This window comes from Haliaeetus leucocephalus, unplaced genomic scaffold (genome assembly GCF_000737465.1).
Source record: "Haliaeetus leucocephalus isolate CR32 unplaced genomic scaffold, Haliaeetus_leucocephalus-4.0 Scaffold143, whole genome shotgun sequence".
NCBI classification, from domain to species: Eukaryota; Metazoa; Chordata; class Aves; order Accipitriformes; family Accipitridae; genus Haliaeetus; species Haliaeetus leucocephalus.
This window is the reverse complement of record NW_010972579.1, coordinates 2,436,901-2,464,873: the sequence shown is the minus strand read 5'-3', so window position 1 is coordinate 2,464,873 and position 27,973 is coordinate 2,436,901. Positions and strand designations below refer to the sequence as shown.

General features: G+C 45.8%; 1 protein-coding gene across 5 annotated transcripts in view; it reads left to right on the top strand.

Annotated features, from left to right (window-relative positions):
* Positions 1–154: 154 nt before the first annotated feature.
* Positions 155–27,973, top strand: part of BOK (BCL2-related ovarian killer) — a 50,027-nt gene continuing 22,208 nt past the window's right edge. For 4 of the 5 annotated variants that reach the window (XR_773963.1, XR_773964.1, XM_010561242.1 and 1 more), the window contains exons 1-8: positions 155–234; positions 394–633; positions 762–980; positions 1,202–1,219; positions 3,539–3,665; positions 15,401–16,106; positions 16,983–17,361; positions 21,364–21,492. Coding sequence is in view for 3 of the 5 variants with exons in the window: in XM_010561242.1 (XP_010559544.1) it covers positions 17,139–17,361; positions 21,364–21,492 (352 nt within the window). In the remaining 2 variants the exon portion in view is untranslated. Of the gene's footprint in view, positions 235–393; positions 634–761; positions 981–1,201; positions 1,220–3,538; positions 3,666–10,195; positions 10,332–15,400; positions 16,107–16,982; positions 17,362–21,363; positions 21,493–27,973 lie in introns of all 5 variants that reach the window. The other variant, XM_010561241.1, reaches the window with a different exon arrangement.

Below are 27,973 nucleotides of genomic sequence, written 5' to 3'. Positions count from 1 at the left end.
CCCCCTCCCTTTGTCCTCCCGGCTCCGCTTCCCACCTCACGGCGCTTCCCCTCAGGCCGGCGGCGCCTCTCGCCAGCCGTTCTGGGCCGCCCCCTCTCCCGGGCCGCCCCGTCCTCAGCCCGCCGCGGTGGCAGCTCTTCTCCGGCCCGCAGGCCGCCCCCGGGAGGGCGAGGGGCCGGGGCCCCCCCGAGGAGCTGCGGGGATCCCGGCGGAGCAAGGCTGGGAGCGGGGGAGGTGAGGGGCAGGGGGACGAGGGCCCTTTCGTCGCCCTTTTCCCAGGGCTTGCCCCGTGGGGTTGTGTTTTTTCTCCGCGGTTTCACAGGAGAAAAATCGTTTTCACCCACTCTGTTGCCAGTCAGCTTTAAAACTGGACTTAAATTTTCTTGCCCACAGTTAACAAAACAAGACACAACTTTTTACCAAGCTCTGGCGTGGCTGCCTGCACCCACGGTGTTTGTCGAAAGCCGTTTCTTCTGATGACGGATTTGTGCTGCTTTTGTGAAGAGCTGTATCAAACGGAACAACCTTGTGACACGGGTTGCTGCGTGGACGGATGGGTCGCGGCTGCATCGAGCAGCCCTCTCCCATCCCTCTGTTTCCCTGCCCCCTGATCGCACCATCGGGCACTTGGAGGTACTTGAGTGAAAACATCAATTAGATAGAGGCCTGGCATCAAATACCTCTGTAATGAGATAATATTTTTGTATTTAAATGAACTGTATCTCGGCTGGAAGGTTTTCAACAAAGGTCTTGCCTTTCAGATCCCTGGATTGCTTGAGTTTTGAGTTTATACCTGCAGGACCAACCTTCTAGCCACACCAACGTGTCTCATAAACATCCCTATTCCAGCACAACACCTTCACTTAGGAGATCTAGGAACGCACAGAGGAATCAAAGCTTCCTCGTGAAGTGGGATAGGAAGGAGAAGGGAGTTCTGCTGCAAGGACCCAGGGGTGAGCCATCCCCTCTCTGGACGCATAGTCCCCATTCCCAAGCCAAGTTTTGCCTGATTGAAGCCTGCTCCATTCCTGTCCATGGAACTGGAGCCTTTGTTGGAGATGAGGGGATCAAATTTGCTTAACATTCTCTCTTTAAAAAAGTAATTACTTCAGAAAACTGTTGTGTTCTGCTGACAGTGTGGCCTAAACACTGCTTGAGATAACCCATGTAATACTCTCATAAAAGACAAATCTTGACACAGAAATCACCCTGTAGGAGGGTAAGTTGTGAGTCCCTGTCTATGTTACTTGGGAATCATCTCACCCCAACAGCTCGGCTCTCCACCTCCTGTCATGGACACTCTTTAATTTAGCCATGTAGTTTCATTCTTGGCAGCAGGCAAGAAGGCAAAAGTCTCACAAAAAAATGTTTATGTTAATTAACGTGCCAAGTCTGAACATACACCAAAAAGCTGTCTTACTAACCTCACGCATAGACCTTAGGGTGGTTGCAGTGTCAGGATAATAGTTGCATGGAGCTGCTAATGACTGCAGGGAGGAGCAGCAATTAACTTGTTTTGTCAGCTTAATTTAGGGTAAGTCTTTAATAAGGGTGATCAGCCTGTGGGATTAGCATGGTATGCCCATCTTAAATTGCAAAAGCTGGTCAGCTGTTTTAGAGCTGGCCCAGAAGCACAGGAGATAGAGGGGATTCGGATGTAGGCCAGTGTTCCTCCTTGAATAGGGCCCTTGGGCAGCCTGCCTCATAGCAACAGGGTCTATGGATGGGCAGGAGAGGTTGTGTGGGAATTGTGGTCTGGTGACCACATAGAAGAAACCATATGTGGGTCAGTAGCTGGTCACTTTGGTTTGGACAAGTTGTATGTGTAGGGCTGGAGATGATTACTCTGTTGCAAGGCAGTTATTTCTGTTGACTTTCTTGTGTGGGGAGAGAATTATTAATGTGCTCAAAAGAATGCAGAAACAAATTGCTGACCCCGAGGAAGCAGGCTTCCCTGACTTCTCTGTGGCTGTTGATGCTATATTTGTGTCCATCGCCACCTCCGTTTGATTCTCAGAATATATCAACTGGAGCAAAAAGAAAATAGAAATGTCTTCTTACACTCCTTGCTCCCCTGTTTTTCAGTTGGTGCTGTATTCCTAGCAGTCCAGCTTTTCTGTTGTTGTTGTTAACATTAGCAATTGTGATTACAGAACAATCATATTACAAGTTGTATCTACGTAATTGTTGCTTCAGCACCCAGAACCTACCTGTGCATTGCACTGAAATCTGCACCTCCACAGAAAGAAACCCAGTCCCTGCCTCCGAGAGATCAATGTTTTAAAAAAGCCAGCTAAGAAAGTGCAAAAGAGGAAATACTTCAGCTAGAGGAAAGCATCAGGGAGTTAATTACATGCTGGAGTGCCCAGGCCTACAAAAGGTATGTGGCTTGCTATTTAGGGTTAAAGCTTTCACCTGGCCCTGGGAAGCAGGGCTATGGGAAAGGGAGCCGTTGGCTCCTGACTCTGGCCATCAGTGTAAGCAGGCAGCTCCTCCTGGGTCTGTTGGGGTAGTATGAAGGACTATCTTGTTCCTGAAGCAGGTAGGCATGAAAGGAGGTATGGCTGATGGAGCAGGCAGCTCTAGGAGCAAAGCCAGCCTTGCTGCCATCCCTTTCTTCTATGCCAGTTCTGATGCTGCTGGTTTGCCTTTTGCTTCATAGCTGTATTAGTAAGTTCTTACCTGTTCTTACCTTTTGCTTCACAAAATTGTAGGAACTTTGTGCTTTGGGGGTTCCTACTCCTTTTCCCAAGCTGATTAAAATTGGTCAAAAACTATGAGCAGGAAAGAGTCAAATACATATGTGTGTAAACATGTATATTTGTTATCTGTGTGTGCTGTACAGCTGCCCAAGCCTGGATGCTGTGGGGAAATAAAGCTAAAACCCAAAGACAGCTGTATATGTTGTTGGGGTTTCTTCTCACAATAGAGAAGAAATAACTTTAAAAGTATTATTTTCAAGGGGATAAGCTGGTTTAGTTAATTTTTTTCTTCCCTTTTCTAGTTCCTTCTGTTAAAGCAGAAGGATAAATATCCAGAATGAAGAAAAATTAGGTTAAAAGCTGGTGACAAAAAAATGCAGTATTTAAACAAGTCTTCTGCTCAACACCCCCACCCTGCCCCCAAACCCCACCTTAATTCTGCAGGCTGCTTAGAAATAAGCTGTGCTGCAGTCCCCATTCCCAAGCCAAGTTTTGCCTGATTGAAGCCTGCTCCATTCCTGCCCGTGGAACTGGAGCCTTTGTTGGAGATGAGGGGATCAAATTTGCTTAACATTCTCTCTTTAAAAAGTAATTACTTCAGAAAACTGTTGTGTTCTGCTGACAGTGTGGCCTAAACACTGCTTGAGATAACCCATGTAATACTCTCATAAAAGACAAATCTTGACACAGGCATTTACAACTTTTGCCCAATAAGCTGATAAACCTGGCTGTTTCTGTGAAGTCCAGAGAAGAGCGTGAATAGTTGTTACGAGAAACTTCTACTGATGTGTTCTTAGATGTTCTGCTAAAGTAATACAGCCTTTACTTTTTGCTAGGAAGTGTTGAGTGAATCATGAGGGGTCCTGTAGCCTGCTCTCCTGCTGTTCACTGCCCTTCACCAAATGCTTCTGAGAACAAGAAACTCTTCAGTGAGACACCTCAAAGTTGCTTCCTCACTTGAAGGTAGAAGTGCTGCAGTTGTATTAATGTATCCCCACCTGTTGCATGCTTACTTGGGTCAGACAGAAAGTGGGAGAGGATTAAAAAATGTGGTAAGACATCTTAAGGAGTGTCAGCCTGGAGCCCAGTCTACTGATAAAAGCAAAGAATGCCGCTGAGTAGACAGCGTCTAGTGCCTCTGCAGGCTTGCCCAGAGGTGTAACTATTTACGGCCAAAATATGAGGAAAGGACCTCAAGAGCTATTGCTTTACATCTTACCTGCTCTGGCTTACGAAACTCTTCCAAGAAAGTGTCTGTTTGTGGTTGGTTCAAGCACTGATAGATTTTTCTGTATGAATTACTCAAAACATCCAGATTTATGTTGTTCAGTACCTCTTGAGAAATTTATTGTGACACTGCTCTTGGAGAGCTGAGCAGAGCGGTATGGTATGGCCTGGCTGTGAGATGCCCTCTGGTCCCTGGGGTGGGTGGCAGCCAGTCCGTGTCTGAGATGAGCATGTGAGCCTGGGGCTGTTGCCCGAGTCCTGGCGCTGGCTCTGCCTGCAGCAGCTCAGGGCTTTCCACCCTGTTCTCCCCCTCCCACACCTGCAGTGGGTCTCGAGAGCCCTTCCAGCACCTTCGCCAGACAAATGGCGCTGTCTGGGAGCTTTTGTGGCTCTCGGGGCTGGTTAAGTGGTTTTAGAAGCAAACCTGGTTTGCTCTTTTGTTGGTGCCACCAGGTGGCAACAGCGCATTGCAGGGCCAGGCTCCTTGCAGGAAGGCAGCACGTAGCAGCACCCGCTCCTGCCACATCCCTGTTACTCTGCAGCTGCTCTTTCCTTTCCCGCGTGGGTCACACGGTCTGCCTCCCGCAGCCCTTTGTGCCGGAGCATGAAGTGGTGGTGGTCAAAGCCAGTAACTCAATACTGTTCACTCAGCTTTGACGTGCATGTCTCTTGCTCGCAAAGGAGAAGGGGAGGTGATGGCCGGTGGCTAGATTGCTACCCTGAGACTCTGAGGTTTCCTGCTGCGTGGCCCAGGACAAGTCTGGTTCAGTTTCTCTTGTCTATCCTGGGCACAGTAATAGCATTTCAGGCACAGCGAGGGTAAAACAGCAGAGAGTGAAGTGTGTGTCACGGAGGGTGGCAATGTGCATAGAGATGGAAACAGCTGCTAAGTGACTGGGTTACATGGCAGCTGGATGACATGAGGTCTGGCGCCTCAGCTTTTTCTGTACTGCTCTGTGGAGTCATTATGGGACATTCTTTGCAGCAGTGGCTTATGTACCTTGAGCCTGGAGAGCCCTGAAAAGTGGTAGTACTTTCCTGGTGTAAACAGGGCTGTGGAGCACAGCAGTTAGCCTTAGAAGGTGTGCTAGGTGTTAAGTACCCTCCCTGAAGGTAGAGTTACTCAGCGGGATAGATGGGTTAAAACTTTACTGTAAAAAGTGCAACAGAATAACTCTCTCAATGCTGCAGTTCTTGTTTGGAGAGGAGCTATTTCTAGTTCCATTAGTATGTTGAGAGGCTGAAGTGGTTTTCTGTATTGTACTTCTGGTGATCAGTGATGTGGAAGAGCACTATTGCTGCATTATGCAGTTAAGCTGTAACCCTACAAGAACAGAAGGAAAGTTGTCTTCCTGACAAGAAGATCCTTTTGAATTTGTCACCTTCTCAAGCTATATGCTTTTGCCCAGTGCAAAGTGGAGCTTTCAAGCCCTAGAAAAGAATGCACTTGTATGGAGAGAAGCAAGAGTTGGACTTCAACAGCAGTTTTCCTCTTTGCCGTGGGTTATAGTTTGCATCTGGGCTTGGCCACTGAGCTTCTGTATACCCGATGCTACTCAAGCTCATGCCAAAACAGTCTTTGCTTGAACTTGCAAGCTTCGTTGACAGTTTTAAATGGGGGTGTTCTCCCCACTCCCCTTTCTTTTTGGTGAAGGTCTTGAATTGCAACAGTAAGTATCTTACCTGAATTTAGCAAAGCAAAGTAGTAGCAGAGAGTGCTCTATATCTAAATTGCTCCTCCCTTTGGTGCGAGGCGTAGGGCTGATTCATTCTGCTCTACCTGGGTGCATCACAGCTACTGATAAGCATAAAGTGATTGCTTTGTTTTGGCAGTAATGTGCTGCTCCAGGCCTTAAACCTTGCTCCTTGTAGGAACGCAAGAGGGAATTCAAAGAAGAATCCATACCCTTACAAGATAGATCAGACTGAGCTGGTACTGTAGGAATCTACTTGCTTTGATGATAGGTCTTGTGAGATCCCTGCTTGTATGGAGACTGCAGTAGACTGCTAAAGCTAAAGTAGACTACTTGCTTTCACACTGTATCACTACAAATCTTGCAATATTGACTGCATGGGGCTTGCTTTCTGCTGATATTGTGGCTCTTAAGGCTGTCTTGAGTGTTCAGCAAAGAAAGGAGCCTTTATCTCACAATTCTGCTGGCAAAGTGGAATAAGCCTGAGTGACACTTACAGCTGTAAAGCTCCAAGTGCAGCTGACTTGCCTGTTGGCTCAGCACCCCTTTGCTTCCCACAGTGACTAGTCCCTAAATTAAACTAGGGTTCTTCCAAGCCATGTTCCTGTCTAGTGGTAGAAGACAGTTGAGAGAGTTGAGGTTGTTCAGCTGGGAAAAGAAAAGGCTCTGGAGAGACCTTATAGTGGCCTTCCAGTACTTCAAGGGGGCCTACAGGAAAGATGCGGAGGGACTTTTTACCAGGGAGTGTAGTGATGGGATGAGGGGTAACAGGTTTAAACTGAAAGAGCGTAGATTTTGATTAGATGTAAGGAAGAAGTTTTCACTGTGAGGGTGGTGAGGCATTGGAACAGGTTGCCCAGAGAAGTTGTGGATGCCCCCTCCGTGGAACTGTTCAAGGCCAGGTTGGATGAGACTTCAAGCAACCTGGTCTAGTGGAAGGTGTCCCAGCTCATAGCAGGGGGAGTGGAACGACATGATCTTTAAGGTCCCTTCCAATGCAAAATATTCTGATTCTATGATGAAGCAGAATCCTGGGCTCTTGCAGACCTCTGTGCTGAGGCAGGAATGTAAGTGGCTAATGTCATTCCTGGAGAGATTTTTGCCTTCCTGCTAGTCTCTTCCAACTACCTTGGAAGTTGTCTGCAGGGGAGTGGGTGGACCCCTGTTTAACTGAGCGACAAAAGATAGGTGCTGGCATACAGTTTATCTGGGGGATGGACCTGGCACTCACTGAGCACTTCAAGAGTGACTCCTGTCTGGAACCACGTAGTACCTCTATGGAAATTAGTGTAAATGCTCCTTGAAACAGAGGACAAAATGCTCTGCTGGAACATTGTGCTTCAGTTACCTACCGGCTTTTAAACTGGAGCTGCTAAATGTGGTTCAATCCACTCAGGAGTTATCCACCCAGGAAAGTGAGGAGAAAGAGATGGCACTATCCAGAACTGCTGGAGAAAAGCAGCTTGTTTTAATTGCCTGCCTATTGCCTGTGCAGATTGGCTGAACACCTGCTTCCTCACCCATGTCCAAACTAGGAACAGGAGTTCCTCAGCTGTAATTCTGGTAAAACCACAGTGTGGTCATACTCGTGTTTCCAAAGATCTCCGCAATTCAAAATGATAGCCTCACTCATTCTTCTGAGATGCTTCTGACCCCTTCTGTGTTCAAGCTTTCCTCCGTGAAACTTCCACTGTGTCTTTCTGAAGCTTTTACTGTCTGAGCTGACCTGCTTTGTGAGGACAGCTCCAATGTGTGGAAGCCACTTGGAGACTCCTTGGAAAGGAAACTCATGGTTTCATTTGTGTATTGACAACTATGGTGGAGTAAACCCGTTGTAGTGCTGATCCCTGGGTGTGAGTTCAGTATGCAAGGTCTTACAGAGAAAAAAACCTCCTTTCTGTCCCCAGGTGACTTAACAGCTGTTATTCCCCTTGCTGACAGGAAATTTTTTTCTTATCAGTACATGTTTTTCATGCCATTAAACTAAAATATAATACTAAATAAAACTAATTTTGCAGATGCATGTTCTTCAGAGGAAAGAACTCCTGTGCTGTGCATCCGAGACACCTTGTGGAAGGGAAAACTAGCAATCTGTGTTTTGTTAAGGAAAGACACCTCTTTGCACATATTTGTCCAGAAATATTTTTAAACAGGAAGATGCAGAGTTACCTGATTGAGTGCATAGTTGCTTGAATTAAGATTCCAAAAAGCATTTTCTGTCTTCTTGTAAAACAAGAAGGTGCAAAGCTACCTGCTCTTTTATGGCTCTTTCTGATGAGAGGCTTAGTGCTAGCATCAAACTTCTGTTTGTTAATGAATACTTCCCTGGTCTCTGCTGTCTGGACCAAAGCTACCATTAACAGCTCTATCATGTGAGTTTCTGCAAGGTTCAGTGATAATTTACGCAAATCACTTCTTTGGTCTCACACTGCAGTGGCCTGATCTCATGGCTCCTTCTAGAACTGAAGTTCTCCTTAAATCACAAAGATTGTGTTTCTTCTAACAAAATGCTCTATGTATGGTAGAGCCAGCAAGAAATTTTGTGCTGCTTTGGCTTCTCTCCAGAGAAACTGGTCTGTGGTTACAAGGAAATGAGAAATCAGACCTTAAGTGAAATTATGCTTTGTGAGTATGCAAGAGAAATAGGGCATATACCCTGCGCAGGTCTGTGTGAAGCTGATTTTTTTGCTCTGATAACTCACAATGAGCATCATCTACTTCTTTTTAATCAAGAAGCTATGTCCGTTAAACGACTCATGCCATACACCTACCCTACTTTCCAACTTCTACTAGAGGGGCACCTGTGTCCCTTAAACAACAAACCTTGGGCAGGAAGCATACAAGACAGCACAGTGGCTGCTTGTCTTCCTCACAGAGGGCTGTGAGAGGAGATATGTTTAACTGCTCCCAGTGTCTTGGCAGTAGTGGAAATCTCACTACCTGGGAGATTTTCTCACATTGTTTACTCCTCTCCAATGCAGCTGTTCTTAAATGTGTGATCCAGTTGTGTATGTATTATTTCTCACTGTCTTCGCCACACAGAATGATGCTAAACAACACTGACTCCCTTCCTTACAATCACTAACCCTTCACTTAAAATTACTGAAGTAACTACACACTTCAGCTGTCGCTTGAGTGCGAAACCTTTTTTCCCCAGAACTGTAGTTGTATGTATTTCTACTTCATTCTTTGAAAACACTTCCCCTAAGTCTAGTTTCACTGACTAACCTCCTCCTTGCTGCTGAGTGACTTCAAACTTAAGCTGGCTTGATTATTGCCGGTGTTTTGCCCCTGTATGACCTGTGGGATGCTGCACTCTTACTGCCAGTTCACCTCCCTCAGGTGAAACTTCTGGAACGTTAAAGGGAACTTTTAGTGCAAGTTTTCACTTAGAGTTTACTCAGGTAGGTAAGTAAATATTTCATAGAATCATTTAGGTTGGAAAAGACCCTTGAGGTCATCAGGTCCAATTTAAGCCCTTTCTTTGCTGTAAACCAAAAATGTTAGAGCTGTAAGCATCTGTTGAAATTCTGAAGTAAAGCACAGCAGAGTGCTATGCGAATGTCTTGCAAAATATAAGCAACCAGCATTGCTTATGTTGAGGTTGTTCTTCAGGCTTTTTGTGAAAAGTAATTTGTCTTCACCACTGTGTAGTCGATTTTTTTTTTTCCTTGCCTCTCTGGCTCCTCATAATCAGTTTACAAACTGAACTAGCTCAATAAGAAAGACTTCTCTGAGACTGCAAATTCTCTGAAGTTTTGACTTTATTCCCAGAAAAGGCTATTGGTCTCGAGCTGCTTATTCATTTCAACAGTTGACTCAGTTCAGTAGCTGAATAAGAAGTGTTCTATGTTGTTGTGGGGTTTTTTTTGCCTCAGGTGCTTTTCTGCATTCTAAAAACCTTTTCAACTTCATATTTGCAAGTTTAATTTGGCGCATAAAGACATCATTTTATTTCTATATTTTTAATTTCATTTGTATGAATGTTCAAGGGGCATACACTAGCAACATGAATGTAGAAAATACCCTAGACACATTCAGATTTCTGATTTCTATCAGCTGTAGAATTGCTTAAATACATATCACTTTCTTCCTTTATAGCTGAGGAAAAAAAGCATAGCATTGAGCTGTGTTCAGATGCAAATGAACAGGTCTTAATTCCTGCAAGTCTGAGACTCACCCTCTCTTAGAAACAAATATAAACCCAGATTAAAATCAGTGACCTCAAACAAGATTTCCTGCTTGCTGATTCTTACATATGATTAAAACTGACTTGAATCACTTTGACTGAAGTGGGTCTGCCCTCAGCATCTTTGGCAATGGCTTTTAACATCTGGCCAGTTATTTGCTGTTGTCATGCCAATGCACAGTGCTAGAGTCTGATACACTGGAGGAGATGTGCAGGCTGCACAAGAAGCAGGGCATAAAGAGCTTCCTGGCCCTTGCTGAACTGATGGTCCAAGACCTGTAGCAGGTCTTTCCTGAGAGCCCAGAAAAATAACCAGGATGCTCTGTGAAGCCTAGGAAGGGACCACTAACGACGATGGTGGATTTTGCTTTTTCCCTGAGCAGGGGTGGCCGTATGTATCACCCCGTCTCAAACGTTCAGAGCAGCTACTGCACCCAACTGCCTTTCAGAGTCATGTCAGCACTGGTCCAAAGGTTTCCAGCTGGAAGTAAGGGAGATGATGGATTTCAGTCAACAAATGTAAGTTAACCCTGTTTTGGACACCTACCTGGTCAAGCTCATGTTTCAGCCAGAAGGAAGGAATTGCTGTTGTCCTGGCTATTGTATGTGCCTGATTTAAGTATCTCAGTGTCAGGTAACAAAAAGTTGCCTTTTCTTTTGTTTTTTGGTTGTTTTTTTTTTTTTCCTCTTTTAGCTAAAGTCTCTTCCATAAGAACTCATGAAAGTTATAATCTTAAAAGTGCTGGGAAACCCAGACATGCCAAGCAATCATTGCTCTTGTGGAAGGATCTGTTGATTACCTTGTCAGCATTTCTCTGTCTTCTCAGTGGACTAGGAAGCTCCAGATCACCACAGCTGCATTTTTATGTGCAAAAACAATACTAGTGCTATAGTTTCATGGACATTTGTCTTGATGGCAAAGCGGAAATTGTTTCCTTCTGCTTGTAGCTACGTTGGTTGTACTAATACAACTCTGTCTGCAGATGTGCTTTGGATGGAAGGTTTATCGCATATGAATGAAAAATAACCAGCCAGCTCCTGGAACTAGTCCACAGTGCCAGCAAACACAAAATTACAGCAGTGCAATTAGGAAGGACAATTTGGGAATGGGTATGAGCAGCTGGAGGTGAAGGTTACTTTAGCTTTTGGCTGCTGCTGAAAAAAACAGCCCTATACTGCCCCACTGAGTATGAGGGGTTAATCTTGTTAACCAAAGCAGTCTTGAAGAAAATTTTTGTCAACATGGAGCTCCACAAACTCTTGGGGTGTATCGAGTGTGTAGAAACACTTTGCTGGTAGTCAGGGTGGAACTGCATCCTAACGATTGAAATGCTGCGTGGCATAATCAACTGCCTATGAAGGAATCATGTGCTCCAAATTTGATCTGTGCTGACTAGAGACATCAGCCTACCCGCCTTGTCTGACAACTTCAGAAGATAGGATTTTTTAAAAGCATAGTTGCTGCCCTGCACAGCACTAGAGGCTAAGACTGAAGGACCTGAAGAGCCTTTCTGAAAGTCAGTAAGGGTTTAATTAAAAGTAGGACTACATTCTGGATATGCAAAATTTGAGTGTAAATCCCTCGGAGCCTGTTTAGGGCATGAAGATGTGTGCAGGATAAAGACTGCTGCCTTGTGGTTATCCGATCCAGCAATCCATTTGCCTGTGTAGGACATGTCTGTGCCCCAGCACATGTCTCAAAGCAGCAGATAAATGCGTCAGAGCTTGTAAATGCTGCTGAACCAGTGCAGAAGTGCCTGCATTCACTTCAGGCTCTTGAGATTTCAGGCTTATTGCAGGCAGAGGCACTTGCCTGTCCACATGCACGTGTCCTGCGTGGAAGTGATTCCCAAACCTTGTGGGTGATCAATCGCTAGATTGAGACAAAGGCTCATCCTCTGCCTTTGTGGATTAGAGCTTGAAAGGGAAGAGTTGTCTTTGCTCTCTTGGGGATAGTGACCTCATTAGCTGTTTTCTGCCTTTTCTATTTTGGTGGTACAGTATGTAAATATTTTATTTGTGTTTCAAAACAAAGCTATAGTTGTTGGAACAACTTAAAACTTCTTATTTCTTTGGTGTGCCTGCCGCCGCCTTAGCTTATGAAATGATTGGTTCAGTAAAATATGTAATTTTGAAGCAAATTAGAGGATATGAAACAACCAAACCAGTTACATCTACTGTTATATCTAATTAGGTTCTTAAGCTGACAATGCAGCCTCATTTAGTCCTAGATTTAGCTAGAAGCTTCTGTTTTACAGTGGGTAGCTGCTGGCTTGATACCTGAGTAGTAATAGTTGGTTACAAGTAGAGACATTCTGTGACTCAACTCATAGCACTGCTTGCTAACATTCAATTCCTGCTACAGTTTCCCCTTCAGCGTGTTTGTACATCAGTTCTGGAATACGCCATGTCTTTGTTCTGCCTTTGTCAAAACATACATATAGCAAGGAAGTTGTGTAGAAGCAGTGGTAGTGAGCACGTCAGTGGGTTCAGAGAAGAAAATATTGGGTATCAGTGATAATCTATGCTGACACTTAAGTAATGGACTGCTTGCTAAACTGGATGCGTTTAAGTCACTAGACGCGTATCCTCATGAAGGAGAAGAGTCTAAAGGCCATGGAAGAGGAGTTCACTGTGATACAGCCTCTTTGGTCTGGCACATGACACTTGGCACTGCAAAATCCTGCTCCAGGAATGGTGCTCCAGGGTGATCCCATCATGCAAGTAATACAAGTAACTGCTTGGCTTCCAGGAGGCTTTGAATCAAGCCCTTTAGAGGCAAAAGAGAGGTTCAAAAAGCCTCAGTGTTTTGCTTGGGTCCCATTGAGCTGCTACTTCCATGTATTGTTTTCCTGTTGCAGCTGGCAAAATATTTCTGTATAAAAAGAAGTGTTTCTTCTAGCCTCCCTGTTCCTCCTGTATGGCTTTGCAGCCTAAAGCCTGACATCATAGGTGTTTTTGCAGTGGCAAATGATAACTTCACAAACACAGAATTGAAGTATTGCTGCAAAAATCAGACAGGAAGAGACAGCGGGGAGACAATGGTACGTTAAAACTGGGTGACATAATGCAAAAGAAGGTTCAGGGATGGTTTGGTGGAAGGCTTTGGTCTGGTTACAGTGCCAGTGTTTTGCCAGAGCATCTTCTCTCTAAAGGGAAACCTCTTGTAGCAGGCAGGGGCTAGCAGGGTTGATTCCCAGGCTCTCTGGCTATTAACTGTGCATCTCTGGCATCCCACTGCTTCTCTAAGTCCTTGCTCTGCAGCGGTTTTAGAACATCATATCTAAGTGTTACAGTGTATAGTTTCTGCTGGAATTGTAGGCTGTGTGAAGTGGCTGGGATTGGCACTGTGAGGCGAAACAAAACAATATCTCTGAGAGAAACCAGGCTGTGTGAACGCAAGGCTGGTAATTACCTCCTAGGGCGCTCAGGGTTATTCTTGTGCTATTGTAGGAAACCATATCATGCAGACCCTTTCATAAGCTTAGTGGGCTCACAGTTAGCTAGCTATTTTGCTTCCACTGCAATTGTTAAAAGGCCCTTCCAGAGACTTTTCTAATGGTTAAACTATTTAATATTGAGCATAAGCTGTCTATGTTTAGGCTATTGCTGTGTTCTTGCTGATGTGGGTTCTCCAGTGTTTGTTTCCACTTGACAGACTTAAAAAACGCAGTCTTATCTCTGTGGTCCCCTGGTTTTACTAAATGAATGCTCCAAGCTGTTTTGGTCACCCCATCTGAGATAGGCAGGAGCTGTGGTGTGGATCCTGTTGTTCCAGCCAGAACACTGTCATGCCAGTAATAGCTACACTGGGAACAGTGGTTTTGGGTGATATAAGGTGTTTCCACACTGTTTCCTGATACTCCCTTGCCACAAGGGTTTTTCCAGTATAGATCTAGCCTCTAAGTGTTGATCTAGCCTCTAAACATACTATGGAAAAAGAGGCTCACATTACACTGACAGCTCCTTGGATTGTAACATGCTGTTCTTTGCAGTATGCTGTGGTTTCCTCTATTTTTACTTATAAAGGTATCTTTCAGTGGGAAGCTGTATTTTTAGTGAGCAAATAATATAGGTAGAATACCATGCACTATTGGGGCTTTTTTGTACAAAGTTTGGTTTATTATACACAGCCTTCATGTTTCTAGTTTTTGTGTCTGCTGCAGGGTGGAAGTTGAGGGGGTGCTGCATACTGTGACAGTCGGGCAGGGAACACGTGGGATGGGTTTGGCACCTGCGGAGAGCTGGGAGGCACTGTGGCACTTGCATATTTGCCAGAGTTCTGGGAAACATTATCATTAGTTAAGCAATACTGATATTTAAGCATTCATCTTTGTTTCAGAGGCCTACTGAATAGGGGCAGTTTAAATAGGACTACTGTTTCAAGCTGTCAGCTGCTGCAGGAAGCTATGACATAATTGTTAATGATTTTTCAGCCTTCAGAGTCGCAGAGGCAAAAATATGATTTTTCCAAGAGACCATCAGGCACGCTATTCAGAGAAGGGGTGGGTTAGTGACGGGCAGTAGCACAGGCTCTCTGGAGTCTTGATTTCAGCTTCTATGGGATGGGCCTCTGTCTATAGCGACTATATTTAAAATTGAGGAAGGCTAGTGGATAAACCCAAATTTCTCAGAGAATCCTTGAGCAAATAATTCTGGTGCTGGAGATGCACAGTCACTATTGCCATCCTAACATGATCGTATCAAGCTAAGCCGGGGTCCCCAGCTGACTACCACTGCATACACATACTTCTCCTTAACCCTGCTCCTTTCCCAGGAAAAGCCAGGTCAGAAAGAGGATCATGTTGCTGGAGGGAGAAGAGACTTTACCACAGCCCCTGTCCCAATGCAGCAAAGCAGTCTTTAGCAATCCAGTTAATGGCAGACCAAAACATATGCTCTGTGATAAGCCTGTGTGTGAGTTGTGTGTTGGATGCTGGCCAGAGTATTTGCTACATCATACAATAAGGCTTTTTCACACGGTTCATTTGTTCCTTTTTATCTCTCGGTTTTGAGACCGGCAGTGGTGCAGGTTGTGCTTGGGCTTTTTTTTGTGATCAACACCTTGGAGAGGTGTACTCACCTCTGTTTTTTTCTCAAAGGCGACAAGCAAGAGATGACAACAATTGCTTCTTGCTTCTGACCTCCTTTCGGAAAGGCTGTATTTTGACCATGCCACATACCCAGCTGTTAATCTACAAATTCCTATTTGTTGGGGACAATTTGTGTTTGGGCTGGTAGAATTTCTTGTCTGCAGGAAACTTCAAAAACTTCCTTTGTTTCAAATCATAACACAAAAAACCAACATTTATATGTGGTCTACTGAGTCGAAATGGTATTACACACAGAAAAAAAGCTGAGCATTGTGGCTTCAATATGATAACGTTGCAACAAGAAGTTGATGTTGAAATTAATTTCCAAGTATGTTGGAATTGAAATTGAAATGTTTTCCTTAAACCTTATATGTGAGTTTTCTTAACACACTGAGATGAAATGGACATGTTCCTGCAAAACACTTCATTCTGGACAAACTCTTTGCTATCAGCAAACCCACTTTTTTTTTTCTTTCTTTTTTTCTTTTTAACCAGACTAGTCGTAGTTTCGGGAAATGCAAGCACCCCTTGCTTTAGCCCCCACCTGCAGCTCTCTTTGTTAATCACCTCTATTGTTTTGGATTGAACTAGCCCACTGCTGAAGTATGACATCCTGTAGTTGCCCGACTCGGCTACCGGCTGAAAATGACCGGCCAACATCAACTCTGCAAAAGCCGCTGTGGGAATTCACCCGCAGCTATTATTCCTAGTTCAGCGGTGCATTCATTGCTCCCTGATACATGGGGTAACCTGCTCCTGAAATTCTGCTCTTGCCCTCACCCCTGAGACAAGTCCTTGAACGAAGCCTCTGCGTGCTTGCAGTAGAACAACAGAGAACCTCCTTAAGAGAGAAGAAAAGGGAGGAGAAAGCGTTGCTCTCTGGCTACAGCAACCCCACCTCCCGGTTATTTCATCTTCCTTACAAGGCTAAAGCTAGAAGCTTTCCTCTGCCGCCTGGGTCTTTTAAAAGCAGCAGAGCAAGCCCCGAGGATCCTGGTGGAGCGGAGGATGCGAGGCTGAGGGCGATGGGGAAGGAGGCACTGGTGGGAGCCCTGCGGAGAAGGCTGGGGCTCTCCAGAGAAGTGTGACAGTATCCTACAGAATCCTAAACCAGGTGTTCATTGATGCAGATCTTCCAAAGAAACAGGAAACCAAACCCCAAAAGAAATCACTGAGGGGGGGGAAAAGTGCAACATGAGAGGTAAATATGTTTTTCATTGGGACAAAGAAAAATAACTGGCTTTATTTTGTTTGTAAGTTGTTATTGTAAGTAGATGTCTAAAACGGGGACTGAAAAATGCTAACATCTGAATAAAGACTGGTCTGACTGACTTCAAAAGCAGCACTGGGTTAAAAAGTCAGAGCAACAGATGAATTCAGGTGCCTCTGAAGAAATTTTGAATTTTCTCCTTAGGCAATCACACCTGGAAACTTTTTTTAAAAAATCTGTTTTTTCTGTTTGCTTTCTCTGCTATTGCTAAAGCTTTTTGAAAAATGGTATGCATGTTGCTTTGGAAAAAAAAAAGACAAAGAGAAAAAGAGTAGCAGAACCAAAATCTAACCAAAGAGTGTGGTAAACTGTCTCGATGCAGACATTTCAAATGCTCCTGTACCCCTGTTCTTGCAATAGTGCCATTTATTCAGAAAGATCCACGACCTATTGAGCTGGAATGTCTGTTGACATCTGGTTGAGGTTACTGTAGCTGGTATTTGGGATTCAGTTTTTTTTCCAGTTTAATTGAAACAAGCTGAGATTGTCTACACATTCTATAATTGTTTCCATGCTCTGACCATCTAGTCTTTCTGAAGGGTAATTCTAGGACTGCTGAATCTGAACTGGAAAAGAGGAAACACCTTGACAGGTCAAAACTGCAGCCTTTCTATGGGTCATATTGCCAGTGAAAGTCAGAGTTGCTGAGAGACGGAAGATTTTGCCCCTTGTCTGTAAGATGCACTGAGACAGATGTTTTGTAAATATGATACTACTGGCTTTAGCGTAACTATAAGGTATAATACTTGGGCTTCTGATTTACATCTTTGCAATGCTAGAGGACTTACAGATGCTTTTATTCACCAGGTAAAATGAAAAACTGGCCTTTTGAGAATAGCTGCTGGGAGCTGTAACAAACCAAGAGACCAGAGGATTACTACACAGCTCCTGCAGATTCTCATCTAAGGCATTGGCTTAGCCTTCCAGCAAGTGTATGCTGAGGTGTGGGTTCAGCAGCCAAGGATGGAGGTGCTACGCCGTTCCTCAGTCTTTGCTGCAGAGGTGATGGAGGTTTTTGACAGGTCTCCCACTGACAAGGAGCTTGTGTCCCAAGCCAAGGCTCTCTGCAGAGACTACATAAATTCAAGGCTAATTCGAGCGGGTGTCAGCTGGAGCAAACCTGAGTGCAATGCACCAGTGCCTGGTGGTAAGCTGGCCGAGGTGTCCGCCATACTACTGCGACTAGGTAAGTCCCTGCGGGTATGGGTGGGAACTGAAACTATATGGAGCAATTCAGACTAGACTAAGGTTTGTGGAACTGATGAGTGCCAAGAGGCTTTTCATGTGATGATATAGAGGTTTTTCGTCTCTGCTTTGGGCATTTAGATTTGGTTTTGGTGATCTTCCCTAAACAGCTCCTTTACTTGCATTTCCTCAGTCCCTTGGAGCACTGCTCAGCACAGTGTTTCTGCAGAGCTACTTTTTTCTGAGAACTTGCAATAACTTAAAAGCATGATGCAGTCCAAGAAAGCCCAACAGCAAACTAATTTTATCTGCATAAAACTCCAGCTGTGTAACAGTTTTCACAGTAGTTTCAGTAGTCTTTCTCAGCTTGGCATTTTAACAAGTCTTGCAGTGTTTTCTCTGGATGCAGGTGACTTGGCTGCTGTGATGCAGCCCAACCTGGCATCTAGTAAAGTACTGCTACCTCTATACTTGGGCTTCATCCGTTGCTCGCCCAGCCGCAAGAACGTTTAATTTGGGGGTAGTTGCTTAGACCATACGCATTGGAGATTTATAAAAGCTGCTTTTCAATGACAGTGTGTTGACAATGTGTTTAATTTTCCTTTGCCTACCTTAATCATTCAACAAGACATGAGTTTTCTTGCTTTTTGTTGGAGCAAGGAGGAGTTGGCTGATGTTGCCTGGCTTACACTGCCATTCAGTGCCCAAACTAGCCAGCCCCCCTCATGGCCAGGTGACTGCCGGGGCTGCAGGGAGAGCAATTTGAAGGTTATGCCTGTAGGCTGCTTCATGAAGGCATGCTCTGGATTGTGCTTGTATCAGGAGCACCCTCTAAATGCTGACAGTTGCCTGGCCTTTTGCTTTAGGTTTTAGCCTCCTATGTGCTCAAGTCCAGCCATTTGTCTTTTGGGATGCTGACATGCTCATTCTTGGAAGTTGCTTCCAACATCCCTCTTTGCCTGCGGGCTGGTATATTAGTTCATGTCTGGCTTGGAAACTACCACTAGCATTTGCATCTGATTTAATTACATCAACTTTCAAATAAGTATGGTGAAGTATCCTTTAGCTGGGCCTAATGAACTCGGGACCAGGCTGGTCTCCCCACTTTCTCCCCTTTCTTTCTGCTTCTGTTTGACATTATCCCAAATTTCTTTTTAAGGCATAGCTGTGTTTCTTTTAACTGACTTTTGTTTTTTCTTCATTCATTCTTTTTCTCTCCTGTGCTGACTTTACTTCTATTTTTGTTTCCAGTGGTTGTTTGGTCTTTGGGGTTTTTTTGTTCTTCTGTCAATCTCACTGCCTCTTTTTTTTCTCCATTTCTTCTCTGCCTGGGTTGGGGTTGAGACTTGTTTGCTTTCAACCAGATCTTCTGTGGGTGGCCAGGAGCATGTTAAAGGGCAAACAGGTGGCAGACTGGATCTGAAGGCGTCTTCTGGGTGACTCTCCTGTTACTTATTTGTGTCCAGATGGAAAGATTTGGCTGATAGTCCCAGGAACTTGGCGCCTTCTCTGAGCAAATCTGTTTGGAGAGCGCCATGTGGTACCCATGCAACAAGAAGGGTGAGCAGTCCTCCTTATTAGGATGAAGAGTTGTTTCTGTCCTGTTTGTTCAGAAACTCCACCTGCCACATGGCCTGTCCCTTTCTTTTCCCCTTTGCTGCTATAACCAGTACAAGGCTGAGTGGTATCCAGCCACCTCCTTTGCTGCTTACTAAGCAGTGCAACAAGCAAGACCAGTTTTTCCTCCGTGATAGTGCTGAGAAGCCTGTGGAGATGAGAAGTTGGAGTATTTCCTAGCCCTCTTGCACACAGAGTCTGATGAACTGGCTGGTGGGCCAGCAGAGGTGCTGGGCACAGGCAATGCAGCTGCAGTCTTGGGGAGTGATAGCCCATCAGCTCAGTGAGGCTTAACAGCTAATTAGTGCAATTAATGAGTCAGAGGTGGCAAAACCTAATGGTATGGCCAAATGAGACACTCCAGACCAACCTGCCATATGTGTCAGAGGTCTGGTTTATCTGAATTTGTCTCTTCTGTGGCCAAGACCCAGACAAGGGCCCTTTCACCTCTGCACTGAGCTTCTGCATGTGGGAACTGTCACTGCTGCCCTACTTGTTCCTCCATGATTACTGGAGGAAGGAGGAGCAGCATAGAAATTGCTCTAAATGTTGCAAAGTGCGCAGTTGGGCATCTGAACATGGAAACCAAAGATGGCCACCGATGTAATGTGCTGCTGGAGAAGTCCTGGGGCTGCCAGGGCACGGAGTCTCCGTGAGCCTGGGACTGCTTTCTTCTGCTTTTCCTGTGCATTTCTTCCTCTGCTTGCTTTTGTCTGCCCTGTGCATTGCTGCAGGGCAGGGCCCGCTTTAGCAGCATATGTGCCTCCAACCAAAACCAGATCTCATCTGGGGCCTCCAGGCACTGCTTGTTAAAAGCTGTAATGGTGGCAGGCTACCAAGTGCTGATCCCAGCTTCCCATGCCTCTCTCTCGGCTAACCGCGGGCAGGGCTATCCCCATTTCCTCGCATTTACAGGGAAGCCTGTGTGCTCCCTGGGAGGAGAAAGCAGCTGTTGAGTAGTGCAAGTAATGTTTCCTCTTATCAGGGCTGACCATGTGTTGGCAGGGTTTCCTCTTGCCATCAGATTGTGTGGTACAATCCCACATGCACAAAGGGCCCGGAGAGCTTGTCTGTGGAATTCTGTAGAGCTGGGCTTTGCCCGTACTGTGCTGCCTGCCAGTAACCAGTTAGATGAATCAAGGTACAGTAGCTAATGACTCTCTAACAAGCTCCTGACTGGGGTGTCATCTTCCTTTTGGGTCCCCATCTAAATGAAATTTTCAGGAGGATCAGTTGCCCTCTGAGTAGGGCAAGTCATCTGGGTCTTGCAGTGGGATGTAAAGCTGTTGTGACAGCTCTCCTCTTCCCCTGGGTGCCCCATAGCACCCTTGTGCAGGAGGAGGATGCAGAGCATCCTTCTAAATCTAAACCAAATAGGACTCTCCGTGCACAAAGGGCCTTGGTCCCATGCAACCTTTGCATCGTGTAATGCTCCTACAGCAGCTGTGCAACCCTTGTTAAGTATCTGTGAACCCCTATAGAGAGAGAAATCCATTGGAAACTGGGCTTTATTGATTCTACTGTTCAAAAATGGTTTGTTTTGCTACAGAGGAAAAGCTTTACTGCTTTTGCCCAGGCTCCATAGTGCAAACCTGTGGGAGGGAGGAGGTTCTCTGCTTGTCCTTGGTATTTCCATCTTGGTCTTCAAGCTAGCCTAACACCTCCAACCATTTCCCATATGGGGAGAAAACAACCTGGCAGTGAAAGCACATGTCTCTGTGTGTGTCAGGAACCTTGTTGCTGAGGAGTCAGCCAGGCAAACGAACATCTCTCTAACTGTTTGGAGGAGAGAAAGAAATCCACATCATCACTCGGTGCCTGTGTGAGCATAATATGGCTGAGCTGATAGTCTCTCTGCTCAATTAATGTTGTGCAGTTCTGGGTGGATCCTTGGCTTTCATCAGCTTCCAGCATTCTTGAGTCGCTCTTATCATGAGGCTTTTTTGTACAAGTCTGATGGGGTGTTGAGAAAGGGCGTATATCTCAAAAGCTTACATAGATGTACATGCCTCCTTTTCACTTCTGAAGAAAAGTGAGATGGCTTTGCTTATCTGAGGCCTCCTGTGTTGGAGGAAAGGCAGGCAGCCAGCCTGGGAACATCATTTATATCAGGGATTACTGCAGCTGCACCACTGGTACGGGGCCACTGCCTGTCCCCATGCCATTTAGAAGTCCCAGGTGCAGAGGATAGTAGGAAAGCAGGGTGCAGGTGGCAGGGGGTTGCATCTAAATGACCCCAAGCATTCTGCTGCCTGTTTAAACTAAGGTGGAGCTGGTGTTAAATCTTTTTGGCTGAAGGGATACATGGGGTGGCCCCAGCTGTAACTCCTACACAGTGAGAGCAGGACTTGGTGTTCTGTGTGCTGACTCCTGACTTTGTTTCCAGGGGATGAGCTGGAATACATTCGCCCCAACGTCTACCGGAATATTGCCCGCCAATTGAACATCTCGCTGCACTCAGAGACGGTGGTGACGGACGCCTTCCTGGCAGTAGCTGCGCAGATTTTCACTGCAGGTACTGTGACCTGACAGATATGCAGACAGGGCTGGGCAGAAAGGAACAGGATGGAACCACGTCTCTTGGAGAAGGCATGTTTCTGGGATAGCCTGCAAGATGGGGCCTGGTTTCTGAAAGGGCTGTGGGCAGTCTGGCAGTGTGCCCTGCTTTAATGATTAATGAGAGCTCCTCTATGCTCTGTTGTTCTGGCAGGGAAATGCCCTGTTTTATTATATCCTCCTGGCAGGTTCTCGCTCATTCTAGAAGGCATCTCCTGCCCTTCCTCATTAGGAGGTGGTATTACCTCATTGCACAGGGAGGTCACTCATTCCAAGCTCCTTTGCTCATCATTGGCAACTGGAGAAGATTCATTACATGGGAGTCTCCCATGTTCCAGCTCATGCTGCTGATGCTAGGAGCCAGAACCAACTCATCACAAGGGAGTTCCTTTCTTTCTGGCTTCCTTTTCCCCAGCAATAGCCAGAACTGCAATGGAGCCTGCTGCTTCCAGTTGCTGCTTCTCCTTTCTCATACTCAGAGAGACAGGAGCCTTGGCCCTCGAGGCTAGCTGTTCCAGACAAGCAGGTGCTTTGAGCTTTCTCACTGCTTAGACATGAATGTTCTTCTGCTTCTGTTTGGTCCCAGAGGTGACTGTCAAAAGCAAAGATACGCTCTGTGCTACATTCCTGTGAGGGAACCTCAGCCTCCCTGAAAACAGTCCCTGCCTGTGATTGGGAATGCAGTCTGGGGGAATCAAGGGAAGAGAAACATTTTAGATGGAGATTTAGGTCAGGCAAGTCCTGACGCCATTGTAGGTTTTCTGCAATGTCTCATTGTGTTGTCCATGAGAGGAACAGTAGGTGTTAGAGACTGGAAACAAACAAATGAATAAAAAGAAAAAAACCAAAGACAGCTACTTGCTGACAGCATAGTAGTGTGAAAACTCCCCAGATCAGGGAAACTGATGCTGTGTCATAGGAAATGGATGGAATTGGATTCTGTGGCTAGTTCTACAGCCCTCAGCATCCTTTCAGAGCATGCCTGGAATGCAGATTGCCTTTGTGCTTGGCTGGCTTGGGAGGCCATATGGGCTTGGAAAGCAAGAGCTGGGCCAGTATGGCGGGAATGTCTGAGCATGGCTGTGTTCAAAGTGCAGGTGCCCTGTCTTGTCACTTAGTGCAGAGCTTTACTTGCATCAAAGCTTATAGAAAGACGGAGTTCAAGTCTACAGGCTCAGGTATTTGCATTGCAGGTAAGTAGGTTATCTTCTTAGATGACTATAGCTGACTACATCAGAACTGGCCCACCTCCAAAGCTGAAGTGACACAGGGAATTAAGCCAGAAAGGTGGATGGCTGCAGGTAGAGCAGACTGTGCATGCTGCTATGCTGCATAAACATGATGCTGGGGAGAAAGCCCTACTGGCTTCTGGGAGTCCTGCTCTCACCAATGTATATTGACAGATTCATTGAGAGCTGCATTTTTTTGTGTTCTTCAAATTCTCAGCTCAGCAGTGAAGTGAAAAGTGTGGATGGTTTAAAATGGTTTTGTTGAAAGTAAAGCTAGAAATTGTAATTCTTGGTTCTAAACTTGGGGTTTTCAGGTTAGTAAGAATGGGATCTGGACTCAGCCCTTTGAGGCTAGCAATGCTAGAGTCTTTAGGAACACGGCAGAAGCCCAGGCTCAAGCTCTGTTGCTAGTGTTGCCCCTCATCTGGGGACACCGTGCTGCATAAATGGCTGGCAGGTGACTGGCTGCGCAGGGGATGGATTCAAACCTTCCCAGTGCTCTGTATGCTCTGTTTTTTTGTTCTTTCTCAGCTCTGCCTCAGAGCGGCTAACAGGATAACCTGTGAGCGTGAAGCTGGGACTGTGTATTCAATTGCTTTTATCAATTCGGTATTGTAACTTCTTTTGCTAGAAGGGTGCTGAATGGCGGAGGGGGAGGAGTTTGCTGATTTTTAACATTCCTGGATCCCAATTGCAGTCTCAAGACTCAGCATTTAATGCTAAATCCAGCAAATCAGAGTTGGCTGTGGCAGCCAGACATTCATTCCTATTTTTTTTCATAGTTCAGAGGAAAGAGGCTCTTACTGAGCAAAGGAAACCAGAGACTCAAGTGCAGTCTGAGTTTTCACGCCAATTACCAATGGCTAAAGCATCTCAGCATATTTTTCACTATCCAGTTTATTAAGAAAACAGCTACAGCCTGACACTGCAGTGCCTAGACAGTTGGGGGAGCCCCATTAGTCACTCGCAATGCCTTTCCAGCAAGGGAGTGGAGGATTTTGACCCTATCTTGCTGGAGAAGTTATCTCCTCAGTCTTTTACATGGCCTTCTTCCACACTCTGGTCTGGTTTTGAGTCTTCACACTGTAGCTCTGGCTGTGCTCACTTCCTGTCCATGCTGTCTACAAGTCTTGACTAAGCACAAGCCCTACATAGACCTCTCAAGAAGGCAAGACTGAGGACATCTGGCATACTTGTTGGTCCCACTGCATAGGTACATTGTGCCATATTTGACTTTAGGGCATTGTCTGTTCCAGTTATCTCAGGTTTGGCTTTTCTCTGGTGTAGCAAGGACAGCTTGAATCCCAATTATAGTGAGGTTAACAGCTGAGAATATAGGCAGAAAGGGAGCAGGTCACGGATCATGGTACAGCTCAAGCTGTGTTTTGCTTCCCTGTTTCCATACAACCTGTTAGTTATTGAGGGCAAGGAGAGCTTATCTGTGTGGAGACTGGCACCCCAGAGCCCTGACCTGCTTTGGATGTTGAAGAATCTGCAGCAGCATCACCTCTGTGACAATACCGGTGGCTCTGGTGTGTGGTCCAAAGCTGCTCTGCAGCCAGCAAGAGACTTTCCACTGACTTTAACAGGCTTTGGATTGGGGCCTGGCTGAGCTGTTTAAATAAATCCCAGAAGGATGGGGTCACTTAGTGGAAAAACAGAAGCAGAAAAGGGAGATGCATTTTCCTTTCCTAAAGGAAACAGTTTCCTCTAGTTGGTAAGAGCTGCTAGGCATGAGGGCTCTTTAAAAGCTTTCATCCTGATTTTGTATTGGTTTGGGTGCTTGTCAGCTTTTAATCAAGAGTGCTTGGGCTGAAGTGAACCCTGTATGACAAGGATGCATGGTTAATGGGTTCTCAGGAGAAAATACTTTCCCCTGCAGGAGCAAATGCTGTTAGAAATGCATCCCACTGGTTCCTCATTGCTTAGGCCTTATGAGTTGAGCTTCCTGCCTTGTGTACATCCCTCTTGGCATTTTCTCTCCACCAGAGGAAAGTATATTGTATCTGGCTATATTCTCCCAGCTGTTGAAATGTAGCACTTTGATCATGTTTCTCTTAGGTCTGATTTGCAAGTTAGGTTTTGATGCTGAGTGGAGCAGAGGGAAGTTTATTTGAGTAACCGTGTATAGTGTGGTGCTCTGAGACTCTGCACAGTCATGTCTCATGGCTTCTTGAGCTCTCCCCTGGGGCAGGCAAGCAGAAATGCAGTGGGAACACTTTCAAGAGCGGTCCTCTCCTGCTAATTCATTTTCCCCTGGGCTCGCCAGTGTTTACATACCTTCAGCTCCATGACTGGCCTTGAGTCTGAAACTTGTATTTCTTATTTTTTAAAATGCCTTCTAAGAAGCTTTTCACTTTTTCTGTGTCCTTTTGTTCCATCTCTGTGAGCAGAACTTTCAAAGCTTTCTCTGTTTTTTATCACTCCTTTCTGGACCAGTTTTCCATTCCCTCTTGTTGTTAGCTCCTGTGCATGCTAGTCCGCACAGCGGGAAGCTGTGAATAGATTGTCTTGCTTGGTGATGAGTGCCTGTTTCACCCAATGTGGATGGCAGCCAGACCTTTTGAGGAATTTGCAGCAAGAAAATGCGTCTTCTCTGCTCATGTGCACTGGCCAGATGCAATTCCAGCTTATACTGAGGGACACATCAAGCTAGCATCACCCTGACCCTGGTCTGGACATCACAGAGGGCAGAGGCACTACTCTCTCAGTAGGTTGTGCTCCTCTACCCCTACCAAGGGGGTCCCTGAGAGAGAAAAGTTAATGGAGCTGGTGTCCTGGAAAACTGCAGATGGGGGCTGCTGTGGCCCATTCCCCTGGGGCTGGGTGGCTGCTAGAGCCTTCCTGGGGCAGAGGGACTGGCCACAGGCATGGCCCAGCTTCGATCTAGAGCAGCTCTTAGGGGTGTCTGCTCTTCCCTTGCTTCAGGCCTCCCCTACAATGTCTTGTGCAAACAAGAGCATAAGCTGAGCCCTCCCGTCTCGGGTGAGGAGCCCAGCCAGCTGTTTCCATCTTCTGCTTCCAGCAGTGGCAATAGGAGTTTCCATGCAGAGAAATCAGGAGGGGATTTCCTCCTCCCTCACCCCCATGGCCCAGCTCTGCCAGCAACAGGAAAAGCAGACTGAAAGATTGGTTTGACCCTTACAGGCATGCTCTGTAAAGAGGAGGATAATGGGAAGTGACTGCTGAGCCCTTCACATCCATCACCACGATAAGCATTGGCCAACAGCTTACCCTCTTTCTGCTGCCTGTGTGAAAGAGAGAAGGGCTTGCTCTGTGTGCTGGGGAAGCATTCACCTCGTGCAAGTCCTGCAGCAAGCACCACTACATAGAAACCTTGGCAGGGAACCCAGAGCTGAAGGGCTTTCTCTCCATCCTCCCTGGGAGGAGATCCCTGGACTGACATGTCTGTAGAGCAAACTGCTTTCCTGTGTGTTAGTGAAATCATGGGTCTAGGTTGTGGATACACTTTTCTTCTGTTGGAAAGAGAAACTTGGATTTAAAACAAAGCTAACTGAGACTGCAGCCATCTTTTTCTACCAGGGTGGCCTCAGCCCCCGTCAGTCTTAGTTACTGCCATGTAAATGTCTCAAAGCTAATGGACTTGCTTCAGATGCTTAAGAAAGAGTAAAAGCTTGGCAATAAGACAGTGAACTCTTCCCTGGAATTTTGGGTAACTTTGGCTCATGTCAGTGAAGATGCAAGGAGCCACATTTCAGCAGGGGTGGAGAACTGTAAAAAATTGACTTACACTAAAGCTGTATAAGTATAAGCCAGCTGAAGCTCTGGTTCAGGAGGCTGTGGTCAGCAAGAGGTAACCTTTAAGGCCTCTTTCATTGGGTGGAGAGGTATTGACCTGTAACAGGACAGCCTCTTTCTTGCCAGGAGAAGCCCTCTGTCTAGTGTTTTCTCATGTGGTTTCATAGCCTCTTCCTGGCCTGTTCTGCTGGCTGTCATGGTGACACGCAATGTGAGAAAGACAGATAAATAGTGTGAATACCACACAGGCAGTGAACTTCCTGAGTGGCAGCTCTGGGGAAGGGATGTTGCAGGGCCTACTCAGAAAATAAAATCAGAATAACAGCCAATTTAGCTATATTAGTAACTTCCTCTGATCTTGGAGAGTATCACAGGAGACTCTGAGCTACTGCTGTTACTGTTGCTACAGAGCCTCACAAAAGGATCATCTGTAGATTTTGATCTTGTATCAGTCATGAGTGAAAAATGGCTTTTTTGGAACTGAATGGATTTTCTTCAGTCTAACAAGCCATTCCTGTGGCTGACATTTTAACAGTTTCTCTGAAGGTTAGTACTTGCTTAAAAAAAAAAAAAAAAGCAAGGAATTCCTAAAAGCGTTAGTGTGAGCATTCCTTTTGAGGCACTAAGTGGAAGGATTGTGGAAATGCTCTGAAACCTGTGTGTATTGTAAAGGAATGCGGGGAGCTCTGCTGCACTGTGAACAGGCATGAGGAGTCTGGAGCTCCATCCCAAAGAGAAGGGTCAGGGTGCCTTGGGATCTGGGAGTGCAATGAAGGGAAGAGGGAGACTCTTCACTGCATTTAAATTGTATTTAAGGGTTTGCTTTCTTAGCTGATAGATTGCTGAGTGCATCCAGTTTTCTGATCATGTGTTTAAGCCCTTCTGGTCCTTAGAGCTAGTGACTGAACTAATCTTTCCTTACTCTCACCTGCTTGCTTTCTTGTTGCAGCCCAGCAAGAACAGCTTTGTGTGGTTTTTAAATACTGAAACTTGGCTTCTGACTACATTTGGGAGAGACCTTGGACAGATTCCACAGAGACTTAACACTGTAAAATACTTCACAATATACTTGTCAAATACTGCTATTCCAGACAATAAAGTGAGGGGGGAATTCAGCTTCCTAGCGGATCCAAGGGAAATCCATGTGCCATTGTGCTGTTGTAGTTGTTCTGCATGGGTGCAGAAAGGTTGCATTTCCAGGTCACTGGTCCTGATAAAAGCCTGATGAGGGACTGCTGGCTGCAATATTCAAGCATGGAGGATTTATGCCCAGTGCTGTTGGTAAAGTGCAGGGGAGACCCAGGGAGGTTTTCTGGTACCAAGAGCTGAGCTCGAGCGCTTATCGCTAGCACTAACAGGAAGATGACTGCTGCTGGGACAACTTCCATGGAGCATTCACTGCTGGCAGGTCACCCTAGCAGGAAGGCTGTTTTCTGGGAGATTAGATAACTG